The sequence below is a fragment of the Megalobrama amblycephala genome, linkage group LG12 (genome assembly GCF_018812025.1).
Source record: "Megalobrama amblycephala isolate DHTTF-2021 linkage group LG12, ASM1881202v1, whole genome shotgun sequence".
Lineage (NCBI taxonomy): Eukaryota > Metazoa > Chordata > Actinopteri > Cypriniformes > Xenocyprididae > Megalobrama > Megalobrama amblycephala.
In genome coordinates, this window is record NC_063055.1 from 10,885,905 (window position 1) to 10,907,186 (window position 21,282).

Below are 21,282 nucleotides of genomic sequence, written 5' to 3' on the forward strand. Positions count from 1 at the left end.
GCTCTCCTTGCTTGTAATTAAAACACAGAGCTGAAAGCAGCTGGGCTAGAAGGTGATGGGGTAAGAGAATAAAGCTAACATACTGTATTGTGTAATTTCGGTGAAAGTGGCCAGGACATTGCAGGATATCACAAAGCTGCTGGAATAAAAACAGAATATGCAACATACATGGAAAAAAGAACTGTGCATTATATGAAATGAGAGTTTCTTGGTCTCTTGGTTTCCTCATCACAATGATACAGAACCAAGGAGGTTTTTACATTTTATAATGAATGCCATGATTCTAGGGTATCTGGGTAGTTGATAAGGTGTTGTGGGTGGTTTCTTACTGGCCCAAATCAAAAGGTCTTACTCATTATTAACAACAACAACAACAAAAAAAGTCCTGCAAAGCTTTTTTTGAGAAAAAAAGGAATAACTGAAGGTCATAATTTTCTCTGGTAATTGGCAGCATGTCACATGTCAATGCATTAGGAAATAACCAATTAATAAATAATTAATTAAATTGTTTAAAATGTATACACCACCATTCAAAAGTTTGGGATTGGTAAGTCTCTCACCAAAGCTGCATTTATTTCACTGTATCCCCTAACACTCAATATAATTAAAGGTGATAAAGAGGATCTTTTCGTTGACTGAGAAACCAAAGACTGTTACTGAGTTTTTGAAATGAGCGCATGCGTAAGAAAAACCCCCCTCCTTTCGAGGGAACGCCTCCCAAAACTCATGCACGAGTATTGGAAAACGAGTGTTTACCACCGGCATTCGCTGTATCGTGTTAATGGATTCATTATGTCGGACTCACCGCTGGTAACATAATCTGCAGTTGTTACTCCTGTCTCCGGACAAAAACATTGCATGCGGCACCTGTGGAGTGTGGAAAGTTACTGGAGCGCGCAGCCGCGCTCGTCTCTCACAAGGAATGTCATGGCAGTGATTGACCAGCCAGAAGGCCAATCGTTTACGCGATGATCGCGTAAACAATTGGCTGATGTTTTTAAGGCCCTACCTCGTGCACAGATGATGTATATTAATATTATTCCTTTCAGTGCACCTAATAAATAGTCTTTTATCAGTTAGTAAAGACAGTTTCAAGTAATATTGCAAAAATGTATAAAACAAAACATCCTCTTTAGCACCTTTAATTGGTTTGAGTAGGAGAAACTTAAATTAAACAAATTAGTTCAGTCAAATTAACTTTCATGAGTATTTAGCACTTTCTTTTTCGTTTGAGTTCACAGAACTGATCTATTTTAAGTAAACTGAACTGTTTCAATGCTGTAAGTTTTATGAACTCATTTCTTTTAATTTAGAAGAACTCAAGTTTAACAAACTGGCTGGGATTTCTGTTTCACAGCATGCTTTGCTTATGGCAATCGAAAGGGAGAGTAAATGCTAAAATTAAGTGTTATATAATGTTTTTTTTTTGTGCAAGATTAATGTGAAGTGGGAGATTTAGTAGTGATTAATGTTTTGTTATGCTAATTTATAAGAGTTTCTGTTAATGTGGGTTTTTGGAGAGTTAGTTACAAATTAGCAAGTTAGCATTTTCTGTATTAGCTAGTTATATCTAGCTATATTAGATTTCACGTTGAGATTACATGATCATTTTAAGTTAAATGTATGAATTAATTTACTCAAATATTTCAATTTAAGAACAATTAAAATGTTCGAGTACAAAATAGAAATCTGCTAGTTCTGCTTACTTAAACTTTAAATTTCTTCATTTAAAATCGATGTAACCGATTGCCTCAATTTATTTGAGTTTTGCCAATTTATTTGGGTTTACAGTGTTGATTAAAATAAATAGTAATATTGTAAAATATTATTAAAATTTAAAACACCTGTTTTCTATTTTAAAATATTTTAAAATATAATTTATTCCTGCGATGCAAAGCTGAATTTTCAGCATTATTACTCCAGTTTTCAATGTCACATGATCCTTCAGAAATCATTCTAATATGCTGATTTGCTTATTTCTTATTATCCATTGAAAAACAGTTGTGCTGTATAATAATTTTATGGAAACTGTGATACAGCATTATTGATGTATAAAGAGAAAAAATGTTAGCATGTTTTGTAGCGATGTAATTTCTGTCACTTTAGATCAAATAAATGCATCGTTACTGAAAAAAAGTATTAATTTAATTTTAAAAAAATGGTACTAACCTCAAACATTTGAACTGTAGTGTATGTAGAAGTTAAAAGTAAATGCTGCAAAAATATTGTTCATTGTTAATTTATGATAACTAATTACTTTAAAGGTAAAATTCTGATCCATAACAAAACCAATAATTCTAAAAACTGTGTGTTTATTATATATAAACACACAATATATATACACTTTAGATTAAAAAGACGAAATGCTTTTAGGTAAAGGCTTCAAAACGCACCTGACGTAAAGCACTGTGTAGACGACAGTAAATTCAAAGTGAAAACGTATTATCGGCGGGTTTGGCATCTCCAAGGGGGGTAGTACAGATATCACACCCGCTTCAGCACATTAGCTGTGTTGCCCCAAACCTCACTTTAGCGTGTGACTTATGCCTTTTGTTTTTCAATCTGACCTGAGGGCACAGGAGGGGGTAGTACCAGGGAGAGTGCTGTAAAAACACGTTGCTCCCACCAGGATACCTTTCCTTTCGTTCGTAAGAGCGCTTCAGAAAAACTTAAAATGGAAATGAACCCGAAAACCTGCTATAACACCACAGCATCTGGTAGAAGTAAATGAGGTTCTAGGGTGGCGCAGATGTGTGTGTGTGTTTGTGTTGATGACTGTTCTCTTTTAAAGGGGAATGAGAGAAACAAGGTGGCACTCCAATGGCAGGAGACAGATGCCATGGGTGATTGTTTACATTGTTATCCAATTAACAGACCATAAGAGGAGAAGCATCTGTCAACAAACAAAGCTGTTGTTTTCCTCCACTCTCCTTGTCTTTCGCTCTTTTTCTTCCTCTCACATCCTCCCTCTTTTCCCAGCACTTGTTAGTTTCTTCAGAAACATCCTCTTTGGTCCCATTGAATTAAATTAGACTTCTCTGCGCAACACTGATTGCGCCGGTGCTTCTAACACCATGGCTGACACACAAACACACACTCACATAAAATTAAAGTACGATTAAAAACCCTCCTGACCGACAACCTTAACCCGCAGAGCACCGCTTTCTTTCCAACGGGGGATGTTAAGACCAAATGAATTCAAACGTGCCCGGGTAGTGTGATCTCCACTGATGAACAATATATTCTCTGACTTCCAAAGTAAACAGAGAAAGAAAAGAGATCATTTGAAGGGTGTGGAGACTCATATCACCGTAATCCTGAAGAGGTTTATTAAAGCAAGAAGTGGCCGTGCGATGGAGGAAAGGCCCATGCGGCTGTTTTCTTTGGGCCTTGATGATGTTGATGGCAGGTAATCCTGTTAAACCTTTAACACACTCATCTTCAACGGCCCCACACAGTCACCAAACAAACACAGGACAGCCGCCCAGATGACCAGAGGAAAAGGGGCACGAAAAGTTCTACTCTACTTTTGAGCCCTAAATGGTACGATGACCATAGCGCCTATTAAAAGAAGTGGACAAAACTGTTTAAAAGCAATTAAAAGTAGCAAAAAAGTTCAATGTACATGACCAATCAAAAGTCTGGGGTAGGTTTTTTTTTTTTTTAGAAAGGCTCTTCTGCTCACCAAGGCTGCAATTATTTGATAAAAATTTTTGAAATAACGGTTTTTAAATATATTTTAAAATGTAATGTATTCCTGTGATGGCAAAGCTGTATTTTCACATGATTCTTCAGAAATAATTCTAATATGCTGATTTGTTCAAAAACATTTCTTATTATTATCAATGTTGAAAGCAATGCTGTGCTGCTTAATAGTTTTGTGGAATCTGTTTTTTATTTTCAGGATTCTTTGATGAAGAAAGAGAAAAGAACAGCATTTCTTTGAAACAGAAATTTTTTGTAACATCATAAATGTCGATTTAATGCACTCTTGCTGAAAAAAAGTTTTTATTCCAAATTTTGAGTGTTAGTGTACTATAGGTCAATGACATGACGGGTCATTCTTTTGTCCTTTGACCTTAATAATAATAAAAAAAACAAAGATATGACATCCAAAGTATGTAAGGTAGTACACCTAGATCTCTTTTATCGAATCCAAAAGGTTTTAATTGTATTTTGCTACATATAAAAGGTATTTTAAAGGAACACTCCACTTTTTTTTTGAAAATGGGCTCATTTTCCAACTCCCGTAGAGCAGTTGAGTTTTACCGTTTTCGAATCCATTCAGCCAATCTCCGGGTCTGTCTGTACCACTTTTAGCATAGCTTAGCATAGTTCATTGAATCTGATTAGACCGTTAGCATCTCGCTCAAAAATGACCAAAGAGTTTCAATATTTTTCAAACCATGGGTGCAGCAGGCGCAATGATATTACACACCGCCTGTGACCCCCTGCTTGCACGTGGAGTGCCTTGCAACCATGGAGACATTTGTGAGAGGCGCTGCGTAATATCATTGCGCCTGCTGCACCCATGGTATGGCAGCAAATTTCCTTGATTATTACGCCAGAATGAGAGTATAGTTCCTAGCCATATCAGCTATCGGTCTTAGTACACGATGTAACTACAGAAGTGTCAAGTTTTAAATAGGAAAAGTATTGAAACTCTTTGGCCATTTTTGAGCAAGATGCTAACGGCTATGCTAAAAGTGCTACCGCCAGACCCGGAGATCGGCTGAATGGATTTGAAAATGGTAAAACTCAACTGTTTAACTCCAGGGAAATTGGAAAATGAGCCCATTTTCAAAAAAAGTGGAGTGTTCCTTTAAAGATTTTGAAGTGTCAAAAGGTCATTCGGTTTAACCGTCCAAAGGCCAATACAACCATTTCATTTGTGATTAAAATATCTTAAAATGTAATAAATATATATTTTTTATATATTATATATTATGTGACATCATGCATACACCTGCAAAGGACCACATGGTCATGAAGCAAAGTGACTAACTCTCTTTTAACTATTTGAAAAATTCATGTTTTCACTTATGCATGTCCTGAAATATCAGGTCATTCGGTACAACCGCTATAAAACATGGAAAATGCTGTAATATTTTAAAAACTTGTACTAAATATAAAATGTTTGATTGTTCTTTTGCTAGCTAGCTATCAGCCTGTTAGTTTTTGAAAATATCGACATTTGGTATAACCAAAATTCTCATTTGGTAAAACCGAAATTTTGGTTCATCGATTGACAATAAGTTAATATAAATAATCAGCTGCATGTTATATATATGTATGCAGCTGAGGGCAAAATGTAGTTAAAAGAAACTCATTCAAATATTGTGGGACCCATAAATATATTTCATATATAAATAATATAAATAGCTTCTCTATTACTCTATTTCTAATAATTTAAAAACACGGGCAGCTGAAGGCAATGTTTACCAGCACAGTTAGTGTAAATATGTTTTCATGTGAAATTTGAGCAGTACCTTTAGATTAAAAAGAAAAAGAAAGAACATCACTGACTGTACTGTGTACATTTCTACAACCAGACTATTTGAAAAGTCCTGAGGGAATTAATGCAGAGTTCACTGGAAAACAAAATAAAAGAGTGTCTCAGAGAATACATACTGATGTCACTTGCAGCTGCCAGTTTAGTTTAATTAATTTCATTATTAGTATACTTAAGGATTAACCTGATCAATAACACAGTAAAAACTCATTAAAATGACAATACAGAGTTTCATTATAAAGCAGGTGTATGTTACCAGGCTGAGGCAAAGTAAACCAACTGAAGGCATTATTATAAATTAAGAACACAGGTTTTAAGAAAGGTCTGGCTTCCGAATCACGCAGTCAAAACATTTAAAGTAAATTAGTAATAAGCTGAACGTCGGTCCTCGCTGATGCGGTGCGAGACTTGTTTAAACTGAAGATCTCCACTTTGAAAGCCAGGCAAATAAATATTGCTGTTCATTAGTGCTAATAAAAGGACCTGCAATAAGCGGCTAAGAGAGAAGGAAAATAAAGACCAGACACGCGAGATGTGGTTTTCCAAACAGAAGGGAAAAAGAAAAGGAAAAAAAAACAAACCAACAAAAAAAGAAAGAAAGAAAAAAAAAATACAGCTGAAACAACGCAGTTCTAATGAAGCCATTTAGGGTTCTGCACCATTAATTAAAACCCAATAGCCAGGTCTGTGTTAGCGCTGTGTTGTAGAGTGTTTATTTGGCCAATTAGGAAAGCGGTGGGAGATCATTATCTGCCTGCAGGAGCGGTGAGGGCGTTAGCGTTCGCAGTGTTGGAGAAAGACTTTGCTAAGGGCCGGCCGAGGATGGAGAAGGAGAGGGGGGGTGGGGGGGTGGACTATTTCCACCTCTGGGGAGAAGTCAGTTCTGGCGCCCTGCTTGTCTTTAGCATGACCATGGGATGCTAAGGAGGGGTCTAAAGGCAAGAAGCCATCATAAATGCACAGACAGTCCAGACACTGACGTAAGAGATATGAAACCACACATCCAAATGGCTCCCTGAGGGTTGAAAGAGACAGATATATTGGTTTTCATATGGTTTTTCTTCAGTACCCAGATTTTTGACATCACATGATGGCCCAATACAAAGAATATTGCACTTACAGTCAAACCTAAAATTATTCAGACACCTTGAACATTTCATTCATTAATACAGTTTATTCACAATAGTTAAAAAAAAAAAAAGGTAATAAAATATGACAAGATCTCAGACTTAAACTGTGTCAGAAAAAATATGTCAGATAACACTTAAGCAAAACATGGTCAGGTCAAAGTGTCTGAAGAATTTTTGGTTCCAAATTTTTAGCAATTTTACTGGTGAATTTTACTGTGAAGAATTTATGGGTATAATATGTCACAGTTTACTTTATTTTACTATCCTCACTTAAATAAATGAACTATAGTGTCCTGTGCTCACTAGTAAAAATATATCCAAAAAAAAAAAAATAATAATAATAATAATAATAATAATTGTCTGAATAATTTTTGGTTTGACTGTATGTAAACAATACACTGAAATGCAATAAATAAATATTATACATATAATATATATAATAAACGTGGCTACAGAAAACATATTTTGTAATTATTTTATTAACATAAAACTATAAAACCAATAATGAATTTTTATATAAAGCTTATTCTTTTCATAAATATGTAAAAAATTTAGTTGTTTTTATTATTTTTAATATAATAATAATAATAATATATTAAATAATATGATAAAATGTATTATATTATTATTACTATTATTATTACTTATTCCATTCACAAAAATGTACAAATTTTTGTTTTATTTTATTATTTTTAATATAATAATAATAATAATTTATAAATATATAATTTATAAAATGTATTATATTATTAATATATTATTTTTTTTTTATTATATTATTAATATAAAACTATAAAAGCAATAGTGATTTTTTTATATATAAAGCTTATTTTCCTTTCATAAATATGTACAAATTTTAGTTTTATTTTATTGGCATTTAGGATTGTTTTCTCCATTCAGAACAGAGCTATGACTCATTTTTGAGTCTCAACCTACCAGTTGAGAGACACTGTTCAACACGCAACACACACATGAGATTAGGTTACTCATCCAAGAGATGTCCTCATGTATCATGAGTTAGATAACTTAAAAAAAACAACAACAGAAAAGAAATCGAGCTCGTCAGATGATTGGAGGTCCTCTAAGCGCTGGTGTGAGTGGCAATGTGACTGTGCCATGACATTAATGAGTGTTATGAATAGAAAGGGAATCCTGAGGCTGCTTTCTAATCCTTCCTCACACTCTCGTTCAGAAGAGTGCAGGTGCATTGGATCTGTCCATCAAAGGGAAGAAAAGAACAAACAAACTGACAAACACAACCCTCACAGGCCGCAAATGAAACAAAAGCCTTCAGACACTTTTCCATCTCTCGCTTTCTAAACTCCTCTGTTTAATCACTCTCTTATTGCTGGCAATTATCTTGGTTTTGGATGCGGAGATGAAGAGGAGGAGGGGGGGGGGAGAGAAAGAGAGAGAGAGATGAAGTTTAAACATTTGTGCAGAATTACAAATGCAATAGTGCTCATGGCCTAATCCTGTGGGAGGGATAGAGCGAGTCTGTGGCAGAGATGATTTTAATTAGAAGAGGCAGAGAGAGAGAAAGAGAGAGAGGATTAAACTCAAGCACTGTAGTCACAGTCACAAACACAGCCTGTTTTTCCTGCTTTTTGCTTCTCTCCTTTTGCTGGATACACATTTCACCCTCCGCAGAAACGCGCAACTCGATTCTCTTTTGGTTTCCAAACAGAGACTGTGAATAAATACAATGCAACGTGTGAAATGGTGATTGTTGGGTGTGAGGCTGTCCGAGAACAAGTGTTTCAGGCGGACGTTGAGTGTTTATGTGGGTTATAAGGCATTTTGTGCATATGTGTGTGTGTGTGTGTAAAAGTGTGCGTTTGTTGGGGGGCCTTAGCGCTCGTCCCCAAAGGGTTTGAATGACATGCTGCCTGGGCAGGCCTGTGCACATCTCTTGATTAATGGAAAGCCCATTTCTGTTTCCATGCTGTTAATTAGTCAGGTCGTTAAGAGCAGCGCTTGTTATCTACCTGCTGTAGAGAGCACAAACGCAGCACTTTAATGTGCACACAAACACACACACACACACACACACACAGAACGGAGAACTGCTGACTGTATCAGAAGTAGCCAGTGCACCTTTCTGCTTTCGAGGACTGCAATTAATATTCCGTATATTATGCATGCACTTGTGGATAGATGTTAAAAAAAACAAAAAACATAATAAAATACACAAGAGGAAAAGAAATATTAATTAACCACGCATGGCTTTTAATTAATGTGCAGGTGTGTGACTATCTGTGGACTTGTACAGTACACACTCAAACACACACACACACGGACTAAGATGAGCAACAAACTTCTGCCACACGCTGGGATTAACTAGCCAATTATACACTCTATTTTTCCTGCTGGGCTGTAACACTCACACACACTCTTTGCGCGCACACACACACACAGTTATTAGTGCACCGCAGATGGACAGGAATTAAAAGATATTCACCATCAGTGGGGCTCTAGACTAATATCAGTCATGTTCCAGCATGGGGAAAGATGCCCACAGAAAATATATTGAACAGAAAGGAGGCGGGAGTGTCAGGACTTTGTGCGCACTTGTGTACTTATAATAGCTCTCACAAATGGGGCTACGGTCGATACCATTATGACGTCAGGTGTTAACCTAGTGATTTGCACCCAAATTTGCAGAAAAATGTCCACGGCTCCAGCTAAATTGGACAACAGCACTACTTCTTTTTTTTTTTTTGAGGACATCCTCAAAGGAAAAAGAGGCTCATAAATGAGGAGTAAATATTATTATTATTTATCATCCTATTTATTATTACATTTAATTGAAGGTGTTTGTGTGTGTATTAGGGGTGTGACGAGATCTCGCGAGACTAAACTGTGACGAGATTTCTCGTCGAGGCGAAAAGTAGTCTCGTGATGTTGCCATGACAGAGTGTTAGGATGATTAGGAAAGAATATGCCACCGCTTCGTTTACATTATGCCTCCACTGTCGTTTTGCTTTGTATTTAAATAAAAAACATTTAATTCAGTTGGATAACGGTCGCCGCCGCTCCATATTTACAGAGTTACGCGCGATCGCTGAAAGTGAAAGTAAATGCGAGCGCGCATTCAAACGCGATTTCAATAGCCCGCATTTCAAAGCGGCTCACTGATGAATACAGATATCTCTCAATATGAAAGCTATCTTAGGCTGGGCAGTGTAGTTGTAACCATCTCTCAGCTCTGTATCAAAGAAAAATTTGGTCTTATTTGAACTTTGAATATTGAGAGAGTGCGATTATGGTTGCACTTATTGTAAAGTGTTACCATAAAAATGACTAACAGTTTTCTCTTCTTCTTATTTACTAGTACAAACAATAAGGTTTCATTTGTTAACATTAGTTAATGCACTGTGAACTATCATGAACTAACAATGAATGACTATTTTTATCAACTAATAAATACTGTAGCAAATATATTGCTTGTTCTTAGTTGATGTTGGTTAATACATTAATGTTAATAAATGAGACCTTATTGTAAGTGTTACCATTTTTATTTATACTGTTTTTATTTCTATGATCAGTTTGGGGAAAGGAGTTCAGTTAGGAGGTCTAAAGTTGTATAAGCTCATAAATCATGTACAGTAAGGTCTGAAGAGACTGAAATCATACAGGAGAGAAGTCAGTTAGTTGAGTTAGTGGCAAAACCTTTTACAGTACTTGAGTATTGTTGTCTTTTACTGCATATGATAATTCAGTCTCAGAAAGTAGAACTGAATGACATTCATTACAAGATGATTAGTTAAAACATTTCAAATACACCTGCAGAATATTTTTTCTAGTTATGTATTTCGCCATCTTGTCTCGTCTCGTGAACTAAATCTCGAGTCTCGTCTCGTCTCGTGAGATACCGGTCTCGTCACACCCCTAGTGTGTATGTATAAAAATACAAATAAATATATATATAACAAAAGTTTTATTTTAAGGTTAAGGTATATTTTAGAGTCAAAATGAATGAAAATTATGTGAATATGTACTTGTTATTTTTTATTTATTTATTTACTTTATTTGTTATTGACTTGCTGGCATGGGGTGTGGGGGGGATGCTCTGTAAAATGCTAAAAGCTTAAAATAAAATATAAAAACAATGGATGGAAATCACAAGTAGTTTATTTATAAACCTATATAAAAACTACATAAATCTAAAAGTTTGTGTGCATGTGTGAACTCACATTTCTGCGAGGAAAAGTGGTGAGCAATTTGAACTCGTCAGATGGGTAGCCCTTTGAGGCCACGAAGTCGAACAGGACCTGGAGTTTACAGCTGCCCAGGAACCGCCTTTCCAAAAACTCGCCGCTTGGCGTCCGGATGCGCAGCTTGCTGATTGGCTCTCCGCCCTCCTCTTTGGGCTCTGGTGGTAGGGCTTGCTCCAATGAGAGACGGATAGCCTGCGCAGGGGACGGCAAAACAGTAACATTACAGAAAAACAATCGAGATGTATCACATGAACTAACCATACTTTCTAACAGTTTTGATTTGAATTTGGACATCTATAGCTCATCGAATACTAAAATGACCATATAACCACATCATTGTAGCACATTATATACATCTGCACGGATCTTATGAAAAAAAGCACGCAAGTCGTGCGTCAAAGGTCCTAAATTTAGCACTCCTTCACAGCTTGATCGTGCCACTAAAAACAACACAAAAATCTTTCCGTTTTGCACGTCATAGAAATATCACACAGTTTAAAAAAAAAAAAAAAAAACATAAAATGAGTCTAAAGCGAGGGATGGGGAGGGAAACAGTGAGAAGTCGCATACACTTTTAAAGAGAACGAGCGAAAACGAAAGGGAGAGATGAGGGAATTGCGCCGTCTCTAGTGACACAGAGCACGACCTGCCGCTCCTCTGGGCTTTTCAACTCCGGCTTGTTGTTCCTGTTGTGACACTGGGCAGCATATGCTGTGACAAAACACGCAGGCTTTATTTACACACCATAATGCAATTATATTTCATCAAAGTGTACAACAGTAGCTCATTAGCAGCAGGTGGCTTGTGCGAGCGCGTGCCGGCCCCGCTCCCTTAGGTAGGGGCCGCGTGTAAAAAGCCCTCTGGGGGCCGAACGGCGTCTCTCCCCAGCCCTGCTAGGGATGTATGTGTGCACGTACGTGTCTGTGAGTTTCCTGGTCCCTGTGCACAAAGGGCACTAAGGAGCATCCTTTTCACTGCGCTAAACAAACAGAGTGTGTGTGCATGTGTGTAGCACCTGACGGCAGAGAATAATGACATCACCACTCCCCCTATGCCTTTCATGCACTGTCTAGGTCACAAAAGAGTCCAAATCACAGAGCATTTCCCCTCTCTTCTTCTCTGTACACTTCTGCTGATTGTTTCCCTCCAGTGGGCCCATTGTCACCACGGACCCACCAAGGTGCTGTGGTTTGGGCGTGTGCGGGTGTGAGCGCGTGCTTGGATAGACTCCAGGTGGAGAGCATCTTACTGCCTTGTTTACACACACACACACACACACACACACACAGTCTCGCAAAAATGACGCACACAGAAAGAAACAACACATTCGTACAGATACACGCACATTACGGTCAAACGGTAACAGCTGCAGAGAATCGCAAGAAATGAATGTTTGCCATTTAAATCTAATCTTTCCCTTCAAGAGCAAGAGGTTAATTACGATTGTGTGTGAATCCAAACACCATCGAGATGTCACGAAACTTAACAGTTGACCTCTACGGTGCAGGAATCGAAGATATGTCACCCGTTTCACAGCTTGGAGATTCACGTCCAAAGGCGTGACGTTTCACAGACGAGCATGGGAGGAGAAAAAACATAAATAACAGTCTTTTGGACTTCAGTGCAGGTGATTTTATCAGTATAAATGTGTGTGTGTGTGTGTGTGTACCAAGCTACTTCTCCCCTTGGATTCATTACAGACAGCAGGTGAACAACTTTAAACCCTGCTCTCATTAAAACACAAGGCCACTGCTGAGTTAACAGCTCACACACACACACACGCACGCACACACGCACACACGCACTGCTGAAAACAGATCTGACACAATTACTTCGCCTCCAGGCCGTCTTTGTGTTTACCTCTCCACAATGTCTCATATTAAAAGCTTTGTTCATGACGAGCATTAAATGAAGCTAAAGTGAGCTATTGTAGGGTATCATATGTTTGAAGGTCTATACTGTAGCCTACATACAACGTCCTGACATGAATGGTACCATGGCAATAGGAGATTGAACTAATTACATGCTTTTGTTGAAGCCTAAAAGTGACAAATTATCTCATATAGCAGTTTCACCTGAGCTGGTCCGGTTAGTATTTACCGCTGAATAAACAGACGATAATCTACAGACGCTGGTGCGCCAGGCTTTTTTAGTAAGCAAATATCTTATTAAAAAGAGTGTGCTGAAGCACACTAAATGAACAGGCACACTTCGACCGCACCATCTGTAATACATTTGAATGTTAATACGGTGGTATTGTATTCTGCTGATCAGCTGATAGGGAATGGGTATATTTGCTCACAGGTGAGATTTAACTTTCCGTGACACTTTTTGAGGCCGTCTTTGTGAGAGTGTCAGTGCTTTGACATGCACCTGTCGTTTTGTACAGCTCACATACAGGACAATAATGCAAACACTGCAGGAGTACGGGGGCGGATTGCAAATATGTATGTGCGATTTGTGTAACAACGTAAACTGTGTGTTTGATAAGAGCGGTTAAGACAGGACATGAAGCTTTATGACTGTCACTGCTATTTGTTGGCTTATGAGGCATGAAATCCTATTTAAGTGACATGTTTGGAATATCCAGAAACGCATTAAATGTCAATGAGAGTGAAATTGGCAGCTTTAAATTTGGGCTTAAAGCATCAGTGTCATTTTGGTTTTCATTTATTCTGCTTCATTGGATGAGAAAGATTTAAGACATTTTCTAAAGCATTAAAGGCTCTTTTGAACTAAATAACTGGAACTGATATGCAACGCAAAGAAATAGTAACACAATGCAGGAGGATCAGACATATATTGCAATCAAACAAAGCTTTGCTGGGATCTACGCAGAAAACAACAAGGAAACTAGCACAATTCTGAGAATTCCAGTTAGGAAAAAAAAATCATGATTATATGGCTTGTGTCGCACCACTTTAAAGGTGAATTATTTAGGGTCGTTCTCAGCTTTTCTTGGAATCATCCTGTGCACTTGTCATAATAACCGTGTTATCGAAACCAAACTGGTGAAATTCGAAGCAAATCTCACCTCTCTTTCCTCCTCCTGCTCTTTTCTGATTTGCTCCTGACGAACTTGCTCCGCCTCTTCTCGCTCTTGCGCTTCTCTCTGTAAAAAGGTAACATTGAAAAAAAAAAAAAAATTTAATTCACTAGCAACATACTATACTAATGTACCTCGCATACGAAATTTACAAAATCATTCAGCACCTTTTTATTACATTTTACATCCTAAATTAAAATGAAGAACTTCATTTTAATATTCACAGCGAAAACAATATGGTTTCTAGCACTTCATACATGAACTTATAATAATAAAAGTGTAAAATCTTGCCAAACCTTTTTACGATCAGCCTCCAGAGACAAACGATAAGCTTCATCCTGTTCTCTCTTGACCATTTCTCTGGCTTCACGTTCATCCTAATAGAAAAGTATAAGTGGTTAAAATTGCATGTCATGAGCTAGTCATGTGTTCTAAAACTAGAAAACAATGTTTAATTTCTAAATATGAACATTATATAAAAATATAAATATGAATATTAGAGTAGGATCCAACATATATGAGGACATATCTGAGATAAAGAATCTATTTTAAACTTGGAAATAAAAAGATTTTGCAACATTGAAGACAGAGAAATAAAAATAATAATAACAATAAAAAGTAAAAAACAACAAAGTAAAGTAAAAAAAAGTTAATAAATACCAAGGTTAGAATTTAATAAATTGATTTTTTTTTTTTTTTTTTTTGGGGAGCAGTATAATTTTTTCACTATTTTAGGTCACTAATTAAAAAAGTAAGTAGACATTGACCATGTGAACTAATTTGTCCCCCCCCAAAAAATATTAAATAATATAATATAATATAATATAATATAATATAATATAATATAATATAATATAATATATATATATATTTATAATATATATATATATATAGGCTGATAATAGAATTTGAAATGGGGAAAAGGGCATTTTTGTAGTTGTCTCATATTTTTTGACCCCTCTATATATTCTATTATCTATTCTCTACCAGATAGCCAATAAGAATGTGTCTAGCAGATAACAATCCCACTGGATTTTTGACGTATGAGATGGTTCCTCATCATTGTCAGCAGTAATGGCCACATACTGAATTCTATTGTATTGTCGGACACACTAACTGGGGACGACTGAAAGAGTATCTTATAGAAGTGAATGTGTGGAGTTCCTCTACATACAATGGACGGGCTCTTTTATTCTTGCGAGTGTGTGTGTGTGTATCCTGTTTGTTAAGACCCAGCTGCAGGTCTACCTGCTGAGGCTGACGACTGTGAATAACTACTGTTGCTTTTGTGCAGTCAGGCTCATGCGATTGTCTGCGGCCTTTTAAGACTAAGGGTCTTTTCTCCTGGCTGGACTTTGTGTGGAAATGTGAAAGAGTTGTGACTACACAGAGCAGAGGAGAAGAAAAGGAAGGATAGCGGAGAGAAAGAAGGGATGGAGCACAGAGGCTGATCAAAGGAGAGATACATCCTCAAATTCTATTCAGACAAGATGTAAAAGAGTGTGTGGAAACCATGTTGTGGTATAGGAAGAGTTTGTGGGCTGATGTGTGTGGGTCTCTATTTGTAAAGTCGTAACACTGAAACAATTCAGGTGAATCGGGATTACAAACAACTGGATCTTTTATCTGAGGGTTGGAAATAAGAACAAATATACACTGACTTTTCTGAACACACTGTGCTTTTTAAGACCTGCCTAATCTGTTGCTCGTAAAAGGCAAAACCTTTCCAAAGGATCTTCAAAAGCCACTGCTATAATAAAGCAATTAGTTATGAGAGGCTGCACTTTACACTGATTTTGCCATAGATAAGGAGATGCAACAAATGCATGTCGCTAAAATCCTCTTAATCATGGTTAAAAAAAATGGATGAAATTACGACAACAGCTTTATGAAAGATTGCATTGTTAAATCAATGATTACTTCGAATAGTTATTTTTCCAGCAAGTAATATATTAAATTACCCTACCTAAAAACCTGCAAATAAAACAAAAACCAAACAAAAAACAAAGAAAACATAACAAAAACCAAACAAAAACCCAAACCAAACAAAACAAAAAAACAAAACAAAACAAAAAATAAAACCAATCCAAAACAAAAAAAACAAAAAAACAAAACAGAAACTAAACTAAACTATACAAACAAACAATTATGCAGATATACACATTTTACAGAAAAATGTAGTCTGTTTCTTTTCGGAAATCAGACCAAAAATGTAAAATTTAATAAAATGATTTCTACGTTGCCTCTAACTGGGAACAGTGAGTAGCAAAATATGGATCATGGCTGTGATGCAAGCTAAAGGCTATTTATTTAAAAAAAAAAAAAAAAAAAAGGGCATATCTAATTTTAGTTAATGACCAAACTGTTCAAATTAATAAGTAGTCCAATTTGATTATCTGATTACTCCACTGGCATCTAAGATCAAAAATTAAAATAAAATGGGGTGAGCAAAGTTTTTCTCTCTCTACAACAACTCTACATACAGTGAGTCAGTGCCATGACCTGTACTGGAGCTGATGGAGCAAGCAGAGAACTACTTTACCCCTGACTGCACAACCCCAGGTCATGTCACTTACACAGAGGAATGCTGGTGTGATCTTGGTGGATGAGTGTGTGCTGTCTGAGTTTGTCTGTTGATCCAGACAGTGTATATAAGGGGCATACAAATGGACAGACACACACAGGTCACAATGAGTCACCTGACTGTACGGGGCAGGGATGACACACACTCAGGGACATTTCGGCTAAGAACTTTAAAGGGCAATCCTAAACTGCCTCAAATGGCAGGCTGTTAGTGGTGGCACAACAACAAATGCTTTCAAACAATCCCAGACATTTCTAAGGTGGCTCGCTCATTTGTGTACAAACACAAGGTTAACAAAGGGTTTGGATTCGCATGTCACACCCATTATTTGAAATGCGCCATGATCACAAGCAGTTCATTTAGCAGTACTTCAATTAATTAATTTGATTTAAAACTACATCTTTTCAATGCTTTTTCCATTTGAAGTCGTGGTCTGGGTGATCTTTTCTTTTTAGTGAATCTAAACATTTGACTCAACAAATGACTCTTATGAAACAGTTCATTTCAGTGAATCAAAAATATTCAGTGCAACTAGTACAGTGAAATTCACTAACAAATGACTCTTATGAACTGGTTCTTTTTAGTAAATTAAAAACATTTACTGCAACCAATGTTGTCCAATTCACAAAGAAATTACTTTTTATAAACCAGTTCTTTTTGTTGAATCAAAAACATTTAGTCCAGTCAGTTTAGTCCAATTCACAAAAAAATGACTTGTATGAATTTTATGAATTAAAATTGAAATGTGTACTGAAACCCAATCTTAGTATGTAAATAATTATTTCAATTTGTTGTGTGAACTACTTCTTTAATTACTTTCTCCCCCAAAAACTGTTTTTCAGTGAGCAGAAAATGAACGAAAATCTTGTCACTTCACCTCGCAGCTAAAGACCAAATGTGTGAACTACAAAGAGAAAATATCTCCACTGCATTTCCTCTGGCAACCTCAATGACCCTGGCTCCCTGTTTGTGTCCGTTCACATCACATTTCCTTCACAGCCAAACAGATTTCAGCCATTAATTGCCACGAGGAGAAACCGTCAAGGAGCTTCCAGCAGAAACCAATCAACGCGTCAGAGTTATTCAAGCGCTCTGACTGAGGGAAGCAGAAATTTCACAGCCTAATGGATCTAATGGAACAGATACAAATCAAAAATAACGTTTTTAACGGAACTTACTCATCGAACCGGGAAAACGGCCTAACAGCATGAGGAGATTGAACGAAACACCTTGAGTCTAGCAGAAGTGTTCTCACACTGAGACAATGGCAAGGACTATGACAATTATGCCATAGCATAAATATTTTCTGTTGCTTTTTTGCAATTGATAATGATTTAAAGTATGTCACGCAGGGGTGCGAACAGAAAGGTGAATGCTGGGACGAGCCAAGAAATGTCATGACTTATCAAATCACTTAATCAATGTGCCTCAGGGGGACAGTAACCTGTGTTTGCTGTCTGAATATTTCCCACCAAACCACAGACACAAACATTAACACACACAGGTGAGGATGACTAATTAGCTCAACTCATAGCAAGTGTGGACAGACCTGTCATGAGAATGTGGCATGTAACAAAAACATTAGTGTTTTTAATTAGGTCTTGAAATTTGCAAAAAGGCATACAGAGATCCACTATTAAGAATAACCTCTCAGATACGCCACTTAAAGGGATAGTTCACCCAAAAATGAAAATTATCCTATGATTTACTCACCTTCAAGACATCCCAGGTGTATATGACCATCTTCTTTCAGACAAACACAATCGGAGATATATATTTAAAAGTATCTTGGCTCTTCCAAGCTTTATAATGGTAGTGAATGGGATTTTAAAGCCCCAAAAATGCATCCATCCATCATAAAAATAATCCATACTGCTCCAGGGGGTTAATAAACCTTCTGAAGCAAAGCGATGGGTTTTTGTAAGAAAAATATCCATATTTAAAACTTTATTAACTATAATAACTAGCTTCCAGCAAACGACTGTATGCATCGATTTCCGGCGGAAGAGTAACTTCTGACCACAATGACGAACACGGAAGTGCAGAGGCCAGAGCAAAACAAAACACTGGTCACGAATTAGAAGTCTAAAATGAGAATTTTTAAAGGTGCCCTAGAATCAAAAATTGAATTTACCTTGGCATAGTGGAGCGCGAGATTTAAAGGGGCCGCAGCCTGAATCGGTGCATAGTTAATGATGCCTCAAAATAGGCAGTTAAAAAAATTAATAAAAAAAAATCTATGGGGTATTTTGAGCTGAAACTTCACAGACACATTCAGGGGACACCTTAGACTTATATTACATCTTGTGAAAGAACATACTAGGGCACCTCTAAAGAGAAATGTCAGAAGATTTCGATATAAGAGAAGAGGAGCTTGAGATTGTTGCACAGCCCTATTTGTTTAAACCGCTTACGCTACTCCTACTTCATACTTCATACATTACATCAGGGGTTACTCTTGTGGCGCAAGTCGACTTACACAGTATGCATATGGTCGTCTACCTAAAGCTAGTTATTTTAATTTATAAAGTTTTAAATATGGATATTTTTCTTACAAAAACAAAAAACATTGCTTCACTTCAGAAGTCCTTTATTAACCCCTTGGAGCAGTATGGATTATTTTTATGATGGATGGATGCATTTTTTTAGGCTTCAAAATGCCCCCTATTCATTACCATTATAAATCTTGGAAGAGCCAGGATATTTTTAAATATATTTCAGACTATGTTCGTCTGAAAGAAGATCATATAGGTCATATACTCCTAGGACGGCATGAGGGCAAGTAAACCATGGGATAATTTTCATTTTGGGGTGAACTATCCCTTTAAAAAGTTATTCATGCTAAAATATGGTATATAACAGCATATTATTGTTTTCAATTCATTTGAACAGATGGACACATTTTGTTTCAGCTCTTTGTAAATGCGTTTGTTTGCAGACCTAGTACTGATTTAAACAATCACATACCGCATGCAGACATGACACACTGAGCTTGCATCCTGCCAGCTTTGTGTCGACTCCATAAGCACAGGCCCCCGCAAGCTTACATTACACAGCCAGTGAATTGTGCTTTTGCTTTCACAGTTTGTCTGAAACCCAGACAAACACACAGACACAGGCGGAGTATCTATTCTTACCCCTGTGTGAAGGGGCGATTCGTATGAGTCAGACAATGAGTGGTCATTTGTCCCAACATGCCCTTTTTTGTGGCCTAAAAATATGACTTTGAATCTACCTAATAAAAAAGCACCTGTTTGTGCTCGTCAGTGTCTGGTGTAGTGCAGTAACGTGCATTACATAATTAGATAGTTTTTGAAAGTACAGAGTTTCTGCTGAGTTAAATCATGGGATTGACTTCTCCACAAAGGATACATCAAGTGATACTTTAGAATTTGGTTAAACAAAGCATCTAAGGAAGCAACATAATTAAGTTGTCTACTTTTGTGCCTGAGGTGCACCAATGAGGCTTTAAAATGCTGCCTATGAAGGGAATTCACTAGTCATTAAGGTTTGAAATTGAGCTAAAAGTGAAATTTCTTTCCATAAAAGTAACCGTGTAATGCAATTATTTTAACATAATATGTGGTGCTTATGAATCTCTGTCAGGTGGGTGTCTGGTGTTGTCAGTCTCACCTCATCTTTGATGTCTTCTTGTTGCTGTGCAGTGAAGATCTCCATGGCTCCCATGAGTCTCATCATAAGTTCATCCACTGTTGTGTTGCCTTCATCATACAAACAGAAAATAAACAACAATCAGACTGGGTGGAGTTATTTCATTTTGCACTTATACTTGTACTATTCATATCAAAATGTAACAAATGGAAAACATCCATCCATCCATCCATCCCTTTTTGGGAACACTAAGTACATTCAAATAATTAGAAATGTTGATCTGGTAGGCATTACGTAAGCTCTGCTAATGACTGATGAAATGTTACCTACAGTATAGTTTTATTTGTAGTTAATTTACATATATATATATATATATATATATATATATATATATATTATATACCTTGAATGACATTTAAAACTTCATTTGATGTCCGTTTGCCCATTACAATTAGAAGTAATGGGAACTGGTCAGTCTTGTACGTCCGAATGGTCTGTGCAACAACACTGCCAAAGTGCCTTGTACACATCGTGAGTAGTCTAGAGAGAGAGAGAGAGAGAGAGAGAAAGAGAACGAGAAAGAGAAAGAGAGAGAGTCAGTAATTTGAGTGGACAGTGGACAGACAGCCAGTGAAACTCCCCTGAACAATCACTGAGCTTAATAAGAGTACACAGCTCATTATATTAACAGACTTTAAAACCAATTCTGTTCTCCGCTCGGAGGATGGTCCTTCTCCAAACACTCCCTTGGTCTGAATTAGTATTCGGCTCCTGCTGCACCGAATTTGATAGGGCAGAGAGGATTTCTTATTCCATTACAAAGACAGAACTTTAAATTAACGTTTCGCTGAAGGAAAAGGGTAGCAGGCAGACTCTGAGAGCTCGCAGTAAATGTCATAATATTAATGAATTGCTATAGAGCAAATGCAAATATAGATTAGCTTCTCTCTTCTTTTAATAACATCGGCTTTAATAACTGGAAAGTAAAATAGAGGAGAGATGGAACACACTAGAGTGAGGGGCCATGGCCAGCGTGGGAGAGAAGAAAAGAGAAATTGGAGATTATTTTTCCACATCAAATTTCACCCTATTATCAGAGAATATATATATACAGTGGGTACGGAAAGTATTCAGACCCCCTTCAATTTTTCACTCTTTGTTATATTGCAGCCATTTGC

At 36.8% G+C, this 21,282-nt stretch overlaps 1 protein-coding gene across 1 annotated transcript in view; it reads right to left on the bottom strand.

The window, feature by feature from the left end:
- faf1 (Fas (TNFRSF6) associated factor 1) overlaps positions 1-21,282 on the bottom strand; it is a 79,015-nt gene that overhangs the window by 2,325 nt on the left and 55,408 nt on the right. Inside the window, exons 14-18 of the mRNA XM_048208686.1 lie at positions 20,508-20,644; positions 20,126-20,214; positions 14,205-14,285; positions 13,897-13,974; positions 10,839-11,054 (exon numbers count right to left, since the gene is read on the bottom strand). Coding sequence (XP_048064643.1) covers positions 10,839-11,054; positions 13,897-13,974; positions 14,205-14,285; positions 20,126-20,214; positions 20,508-20,644 — 601 coding nt within the window. The remainder of the gene's footprint in view (positions 1-10,838; positions 11,055-13,896; positions 13,975-14,204; positions 14,286-20,125; positions 20,215-20,507; positions 20,645-21,282) is intronic.